This window comes from Corvus kubaryi, unplaced genomic scaffold (genome assembly GCF_017639235.1).
Source record: "Corvus kubaryi isolate FWS band 111438036 unplaced genomic scaffold, C.kubaryi_AGA036_p1.0 37379, whole genome shotgun sequence".
NCBI classification, from domain to species: Eukaryota; Metazoa; Chordata; class Aves; order Passeriformes; family Corvidae; genus Corvus; species Corvus kubaryi.
This window is the reverse complement of record NW_024581123.1, coordinates 5,435-14,014: the sequence shown is the minus strand read 5'-3', so window position 1 is coordinate 14,014 and position 8,580 is coordinate 5,435. Positions and strand designations below refer to the sequence as shown.

The window sequence follows — 8,580 nt, the reverse complement described above, 5'->3', positions numbered from 1 at the left end:
CCCCCCCCCCCGTTCACTCGAGAGCTCCACGCCCGCAGCCAGGGGGGCTCCCAGCACCACCAGTGCCACCAGTACAGCCCCAGCTGCCGCTACTCGCCCCATGGCCAGCGCTGGCCACGATTTTGATTGGCTGAGGGGCTTTAGGGACGCTGCAGCCTCGCGGTGGGGTTTTTTGGAGGGGGAACCTTGGGGTGCTGGGCAGGTGGGAGCTCAGTTGTGCCCAGAAATGTGTCCCCAGGGACGCGGGATCTCAGGGGTGCCCATGGCCTGGGGTGACGCTGGCCCGGTGCCAGGCACCCACCAAAGCCACTCTGTCCCTGCCCCCCGCAGCCGCACAGGGGAGAGAAAATGGAACCGAGGGCTCCCGGGTGGGGATAAGGACCGGGAGAGATCCCTCAGCAAACACCGGAACAGGCACATCAGGCTCTAATTAGAGATATTAATTAAATTGATGACACCGAAAAAATAAGAGCAGGAGAATGAGAAGGAAAAAAAGACCCTTAAAAACACCCTCCCCCCATCCCTCCTTCCCAGGGGCTGTGGGGGCATCTCTGCATCCGGCACCTCCATCTTTGGAGCTGCCAGGGATTGGCTCTGCCAGACATGGAGGAAGCTTCCAGATCCTTCTCTCAGAAGCCACCTCTGAACCAACCCCGCTACCAAAACCAGGCTCTGCAAGACTAATAGAGCCCCAAAACTGGGGACCCAGGTATCCAGGAGCTCAGCTGCACCCCAAAATGGGGATGGAGATGTCCAGGGGCTCAGCTGTGCCCAAAAACGAGGCCCCAGCTGAGGGTGTTCCCTGCTTGGCTGAGCGCTGCCTGAGGGCTGGGGCTGCAGCAAGGGGGGACACCCTCCTCCAGCGGGGATGTCCCGAAAATGGGGGACCCCCACAAGCCCCTCACAACCCCCGGGGCTGGGCTGGCCCTGCCTGGATGCCGGGAGACACCAAAACTGCTCTGTCCCTGCCCTCTGCTACTGCACAGGGACAGGAAATACAAGGAAAGGCCCAGGAGCTGAGAGAAGGAGCGGGAGAGATCCCGCCCCGAGCACCGGCACGGGCACAACAGAGCCAGCCTGGGCACAGAGATGGAATTTATTCCCAACCAAATCCCAGCAGCACAAGGAGAAGGCAAAGAAATCTCTCCAACACCTTCCCCCCACCCAGCGGGGATCACCCGGAACAGGGGTCACCAGGGCTCTGCCCAACAGGGGTCACTGGGGATCATCCAACGCCGATCCTCCCACGGGGGATGGAGCTGGAGCAGCGCACGAAGCTCTTCCCGCACTCGGGGCACTCGCAGGGCTTCCCTTAGCGGTGCCTCCGTTGGTGTTTGGTCAAGGTAAAGCTCCTGGAGAAGCTCTTCCCACACTGGGGACACTCGTAGGGCCTCTCCCCGGTGTGGATGCGCCGGTGCCTGATGAGGGTGGAGTTGTGTTTGAAGCCCTTCCCACAGTCGGGGCAGCGGAAGGGCCTCTCATCCGTGTGAACGCGCTGATGTACGAGGAGGTGGGAGCTCCTCTGAAACCTCTTCCCACACTCAGAACACTCGTAGGGCCTCTCCCCAGTGTGGGTGAGCTGGTGTACCCTCAGGCTGGAGCTCTGGCCGAAGCTCTTCCAATAATCCAAGCACTCATAGGGCCGTTCCCCTGTGTGGACCACCTGGTGCTGGATCAGGTTGAAGCTCCTGGTGAAGCCCTTCCCACATTCCCCACACTCGTAGGGCCTCTCCCCACTGTGGATCCTCTCGTGCTCAATCAGGTTGGAGCTCCTGCTGAAGCTCTTCCCACACTTGGGACATGCATAGGGTCTCTCCCCAGTGTGGATCCTCTGGTGTTCCCTAAGCTTGTAACTCCACCTGAAGCCCTTCCCACATTCCAAGCACTTGTGGGGCTTCTCCCCACCCTGAGCCTTCTCCCCCAGCTCCGAGCTCCCCCTGGATCTCCGGCCGCCTTCCCGGCACAGGGGGGCTCTTTCCTCCTTGGATCTTTCTGGGCTGCGTTTGCAGCCCCTCCTCCTGCGGCATCTCCGGGGCTTTTCCTCCTCCTCCATCCGGCCACGCCTTGGGAATGACAAATCCTGGTTTGGGGGGAAAAACAAGGGGTAAGTGCCTTGCGCTGGGGGCTCCTCCTGCCCGAATCTATCACCAGGCATCTTGTGTCTGTAAAAACCTCCAAAACACCAAGATTCAGATAAAACCTGCTACAATATATAAACATTCAGCCCCCACAAAAAAACCAAAGCACCAACATGGAGACCAAGAAACCTCAGAAACACCAAGATTCACTCCCAGGAAAATCGTGGATCCCCCTCCCTGATCACCTGCTGGATGGGGGGGGCAACGCTCCTGGGGCTGGGGGGAGGCTGCAGATACAGCGAGTGCTGGAACCTTGCGGTGCCTCCTCTTCCTGCTCCTCCTCCTTCTGTGTCCCTACTCTTCCTCACACTCCTCTTCCTCACACTACTCCTTCTCCTGAAGAATCCCACCTGCTGCTCCCACGTCCATCCTTTCACCATTCTGCTCTCCAGCCCTGCTCCTCCAGCCTTTCTCCTCCTCCCCCCAGGCCCAGCACCCACCCCTGGCTCGCTCTGCCCCCCAGAGCTCTCGCATCCCACAGCACCAGCAGGGATGCAGCTGCGGCAGCTCGGGCTGCGGCAGCGCTGGGCTCTCGGCCGCTCCTGCCCGCACTCGGCCCCCGCCGCAGCCACTTCTGCCAGCACAGCACGGGCCGGCCCGGCCTTGGCGCTCCCCCCCTCCCACCTCCCCAAATTCCCCTCGCGGGGGGCGCCAAGGCCGGGCCACACGGGGGCTCCAGCTGGGGAGCGCCGGGCGCTGCGGCTCTGCCTGGCAACTGCTGACTCACCAGCGCCGCGCCTTCTGATTGGCTCAGCGCTGCCTGAGGGCCGCGCCTGCACCAAGGGGGGACACCCTGCTCCAGGGGGGATGGCCCGAAAACCGGGCACCCCCAGCCAAGGAACAACAGCAACGCCTCCCTACAAACACATGCTCTCAATCTGCTCGGACACAGCCACACCGACTTGGACACAAGCAAGTGACACCACAAACCATCAGCTCCACAAAATGGCACTGATTGACACACACTGCTGCTCAGCCAAGCTCCTGCTCAATTCCTCAACTGCCAGAACAACAACAAAGCCTCAACACAACCATAGACGTCGTTTCCTATACAAAAGGAGAGAATGTTGAGGCAGTTTGCACATTCTCCCAGAGGTAATTAAGGACATGGACACCCAGCAGGGGTAAAAAGGGAAGTCGAGAAGGGGTCTCAGCAACAGGGATGGATGGTGTTGGTGTGCTGGGAAAGGATTGGTTGAAGGGAGTGTGCAGGAATATGGTTAAGGCAAACAGCAGCAGGAGGAATCTATGTGGGAAGAAAGGAAAAGGAAGATGGAAAAGAGGAGGAAGAGAAAAAAGTGAGGACTGGGATGCTTTTCAGCACCATCTTATCCTCAAAATTTGCCAGCTGATCCAGATCTTTTGTATCCCTGCTTTCATGGACAGGAAAACAAGGAGGTCAGGATTTCAGGGGGTTTCTCTGTGGTGGGGAGCAGCAGGACAGGGCAGCCCGGGCTGGGGGCCTGTGGGGAGCTGCGGGGCCGGGCCGGGGCTGTGGGGCAGCCGGGGCTCAGCGCCGGGCACTGCCTGACCCCAACACCCCCCGGGCAGGGCCGGCAGTGGCCCCCGGCCCCCAGGAGGCTGCGGGATGTGGAAGGATCAGGATTTTCTTTCATCGATCTTGTTTGGGTCACTGGAGAACACTCCTCTCCTGCCAGCCAAGAAACCCCATCATGGACACCAGAAGGAAAGCACAATTTTCAAGGCTTCAAAAGCAGATTAACTGAGCCTCCTGCCCTGGCCCTCCCAGACAGGGAAAAACCATTTGAATTGCATGGGGATGTTCATCAGGGCCATGCCAAAGGAATTCCTGGGCTCAAATGTTTAACCCAGTGGCCAGAGAGTGGCCTCATTGTCTGCAGAATTGTGCAGCCCCGGCTTTAATGGGAACTGAGGCCTGAAAACTGACAGCAGCACAATCTCTGACTGTTCCAGCCTGGCATCAAGGTAAAGCTTTGTTAACCAAAGGAGCCTCTAAATGGATGAGCAGCGCTCGGTTCTTACAGAATGAAACTTGTTGGATGGAACAGGAGGATTCAGAGTTGAGCACAGGGCAAGGGTTGAACCCAGCCTCCTGTTTGAACGGCCCTGGACACGGCGCTGGCAAGAAACCCATGGCTGCAGCCAAGTGACAGAGCTCCAGACCCGGGCTAGGAGAGATTTACCAGACATTCCCTGGCCTGAGGGAGAAAAGGTGTTTAGGGATGGCTCTGCAAGGGCAGCAGAAGGGAAAAGAGTGGCAAGACACGCTGCTCTGAAGGAAAGGGAATGAGACAAAGCGCAGCTCAGCGCCCGCATGCTCAGCTCAAAGGGCCGAGCTGGGGGTGCTTGGAAGAGCCTGGCACTGAAATGCCCTGAGCAGGAAGGCTTCAATATCTTCTGCTAACAGCACGGCAGCTCACAGCGGGGCAGAAGCATTTCCGACTGCTTCAGCAATCCCTGCATCCGTTCTTAAGGCATGTTTGGAACAAACAATTCCAAGATATGGATTGTGGAAGCAATAGACTCAGACAGGGGAACTCATTTTACAGGAAAGATCCTTCAGGCCGTTCTGGCTGCTTTAGGAACACAGTGGCACCTCCAAACGCCCCAGCACCCCCAGAGTTCGGGTCGGGTGGAAAGAATGAATGGGGAATTAAAGAAACACCTTCTGAAGCTGCTGAGAGAAACCAAGATGCCACGGGTACGGCTGCTGCCATTGGCTTTGGCACGAAGAAGAGCCAGACCCAGGGCAGATATTCAATTATCTCCCCTGGAATTGATGTTTCCAATTCCTCACCCTGGGAATTCCTGACCTACTGGGGGGTGGAGATCAGGGATGTGTGTTTCAAGCAGTCTGTGGCCACAATCCTGTCTCTTGTGAAATCTCTTCCACAGGAAGCTCGGCTGGCACAGACCCTGCCTTGGCACTTTGCTGCCCACAACATCCAACCAGGACATCGGGTCCTGCCTGAGGAGCGCAAAGAAGCACCACTGGTGGCCAAGGGCGTGGCCCATTCCAAGTGTCCCCGAGCACAGAAACAGCCGCCAGCACAGCTGAACACGGGGGGACCCCTCACCCTCGCCTCAAGCTCTCTGAAGCCCCGCGGATTTGCACTCCCCGGCTGCAGGAGGACCATGCGAGGCCGCCACTGACCCTGCACAGAAGGGGCCGCAGCAGCAGCCAGGGCTCCACAGCGGGGGAAGCCCCGGGGGCTGCCCACAGATCCTCTGCTGGAATAGTCTGGCTGGGCACCTCCTCTGGCATCTCCAGGCACTGGGGGCCAATCCTCGCTGGCACCGGGCGACCTTCAGAGCTTTCTGTGCCTGCACTCGCCACAGCTGCTGCGCGAGACAGCGGGAGAATTCCACTCTGGCTCTCAGTTACACTCACACTCTGGGCTGGGCGGGATTCGATTGATGGAAAATATACCAAGTTCAGAATTGCTTTAAAATTTTATTTCGCTACTCAGGCTTGGTTTGCCTCTGCCTTGGCGAAAGGAATTTAAAGTGTTTGTTAAGGGATGTTACACCACTCAGCAGAGATGAGCTTAACATCTCAACAGACTGGGAAGAGCCCAAAAGATACCCAAAAGATAACGCCCATCAACAAAACATCAACGCCCATCAGCAAACATCAAGGAACAGCTACCCCAGACACTGCCCCCGGCACAGCTGGAGACCCCTGCTCTGGAAAAGGCTGAGAAGGAAATCAAGGAGTGTGCACCTAATTAACATCAGAGGCCAAGCAATCCGGGGCCAATAGGAAACCAAATACTAAGAACTACCCAACTTGGAACCAATGAACATTAAACCTACGGATTTCTATGGGTTTAGACTGCATAAAGTTGAGGAAAAATCGAGTAAAACTCGTGTGCCATGGAATGATTTTCTCTGCACACCCGGGTTACGTGTCCATGAAATGATTTCTGTTGCACATCCTGGCCAGAATAAAGTAATGCCTTGATCCTCTAATACTAAAAAGGTTGTTGTAGAGTTTTTGTTCTTCCCACAGTTTCAGTGACATGATTGCACCATTAGAATGTTTTTTTCTTAATAATACTACTTTGATATTGCCAGCTGGGTTTGGGCCAAACGTGTGAGAGTCAATTTTTAGTCCAAGGAGAAGAACCAAAAATCTTTATTGCTTTGGGGCTTATTTGTATACGTGTGTGTGTGTGGCTGTTAGTGATGGCAGAATTTCGGAATGGGTTATTCAATGTTCACCTGTAGGTTGCATTTTGCAAAACTGGAAGAGCTTTAAAACTGACCCTTTAACTCATAAACAGTTAATAAAATATTTTTAAAAAAAAGGGGAAAAAAGCCGCTTTTGGGGGGGGGGCACTTGTGAGTCACCTGATGGCTGCCCTGGAGGAGAAGCTTCCTTCCAGGCAGCCAGCAGAGGAGCTTTAGAAATGCAAATTAACTCTGCTGCGGGAAGTGTGCACAATGTCCCAGGCTCTCCTTGCCTGCCACAGGAATTGGGCTGATTCCCTCTGCCCCTCACCCCAAGCTCTGCCTCCCTGCACTGACGGAATTTGCATCGCTAAAGGCAGAGCCCACACTGAGCATCTCTGACTCTGACACAGAAATCCCTGAAGCTGCAAAGGAAAACAGCAAACGGAGAATGTTGGGAGAACTTCACTCACAAAAGCGGGGGGGAATCATCCCTCTCCCCACTCCAACATCTGCTGGCACTCTCTGTGTTATACAGGGTGGGTTTGACCACTGGGCTGCTTTTGCTGACACAAGGTCAGCGAAATCACTTGGGAATCCAAGGATGTGATGATTTAATCCGAGAAAAGCGGTCAATTGATGCATCCCTGGCATTTCTGGGAGCGCCCAAAAATGGGGAAAAGAACAGAACAAATCCTACAACACCATGGAGCAGCACCTGGGAACCCAAACAAATTCATACCAGGTGCCAGAGAACCCACTGATCATTTCAATGCATCATTAGATTACAAGCTGTCCTCCAAATCATAACCAAGCACACAGCTCCAGCTCCTGACCTTCTCACCCACCAATCCACTCCCATGAGCAACGCCACATTTCACCCTGGGATGGCATCAGATACTCTTTCAGCAGAAGGACCAGCAGGTTGTGGAAAATTAAATGACTCAAAGTGCTCTTGGCAAAGAGATGGCCAAGAAAAAGTGGTGAAACAGAGAACAAAGGAAATAAAACTTCACAGAGCCATGAATATCGGATGTTATACAAAGTGGGGGGGCACATTAAGGGGCACATGCAGCAGGCGGATCGGGAAGTCTGTACCTTCCAAGGACCTCAGCCACTGCGGAAAGGGACACGGAGATGCGGCCGGGCAAATCGGCATAAAAAGGAGGCTGCATCCTCCAACACTTGGACAGACCCCACGGGAAATGCCCCGTGGCCTCTCCCTTTGTCCACGAATAAAGTTACTTTTACACGACTCCTCCGCCTCCTCTGGGGACACAAACCTCTGGCCACGGGAACTTTCCCGCACACTGCCGGCCACGGGGCAGCCACCTCTGTCCTACCCACAGCAGCCGGGACGAGCCAGCGCTGCTCTGGCACCGGCTCCTGCCGAGGCAGCAGCGGGAAGGAGACCGCGGGCAGCCGCTCCCGCAGCGCCCTCACGCCAGGGCGAACACGGCGCCCACACGGCACAACGAACCCGCCACAGCCCCCTGCCGCCCCCTCCGCCCGCAGCCAGCCCCGAGCCCCGCCAGAACCGAGCGCGGCTCCCACCTGCGCTGGGGCCGCCTCCGAGCTCCGCCGCCGCCTCAGCGGGCTCCGGCCGCCGCCGCCGCTCCCGGGCCCGCACAGACGCTCCGCCAATGGCGCCTCTGCTGCGCCACGGCCGCCCTGCCGGCGGCTCCGGGCCCGGGCTGCTCCCCGCTCCGACCAATCAGCGCGCCAGAACCACGACTGACGGCAGCACCGCCCAATCGGAGCGAGGGGCGGGCTCTGCACACGGCCCAGCCCCGCCCCGCGCTCCCAGCGCCCCCCGGGCTGCGTGAGGGGAAAGCCGCAGCTGAGGAGCAGCCCTGGAACGGGCCCGGCCCGAGCCGCCATTCAGCTGAGAAGAGAAACAAAGCTCTCCGCTGCTCCCGGCCCGACCTGCCCAGCCCTGCGTGTCGGGTGCCTCCGGCTCCTTGGGAAGCCCTGCAGCCTCGCTACTGCCGCCCCTAATTCGGAGCATCAGTGCATGGCTTTGATTTCCCCGAGAAAGGGAAACGGCCCCAAACCCCTTTGGCTGAGTGCACGAGGGGAGAGACTTGTGGCAGAAAAATCCAAAAACTCAGAGCAGGTTAATGCGAAGTAAAAGAAGACCCTTCCAAACTTCTTGCTCCCACCCCTCCCTCCTTCCATCTCCACCTCCCACCCTGGCAGTGCAGGACACAGGGAATGGGGGCCATGCTCAGTTCATCCCCGGTGCCTTCTCCCGCTGCTCAGGGACAGGAGTCGTTCCCCTGCTGCA

General features: G+C 57.3%; 2 protein-coding genes across 3 annotated transcripts in view; both read right to left on the bottom strand.

The window, feature by feature from the left end:
- The window catches only part of LOC121667712 (class II histocompatibility antigen, B-L beta chain-like), a 2,017-nt gene extending 1,915 nt beyond the window's left edge, over nucleotides 1-102 (bottom strand). Inside the window, 1 exon segment of the mRNA XM_042034664.1 lies at nucleotides 18-102. Coding sequence (XP_041890598.1) covers nucleotides 18-102 — 85 coding nt within the window.
- Nucleotides 103-419: 317 nt separating this feature from the next.
- On the bottom strand, nucleotides 420-8,348 carry LOC121667713 (zinc finger protein 239-like). Of its 2 annotated transcripts, none has more exons than XM_042034665.1 (2): nucleotides 7,848-8,348; nucleotides 420-2,080 (listed from the first exon to the last, which is right to left on the bottom strand). In XM_042034665.1, the coding sequence occupies exons 1-2, from the start codon at nucleotides 8,172-8,174 to the stop codon at nucleotides 1,313-1,315; spliced, it is 1,095 nt and encodes a 364-aa protein (XP_041890599.1). In that variant the 5' UTR covers nucleotides 8,175-8,348; the 3' UTR covers nucleotides 420-1,312. The 2 variants fall into 2 exon arrangements, with proteins under 2 accessions (XP_041890599.1, XP_041890600.1); XM_042034666.1 differs by lacking the exon at nucleotides 7,848-8,348 and adding an exon at nucleotides 2,324-6,158.
- Nucleotides 8,349-8,580: the final 232 nt, after the last annotated feature.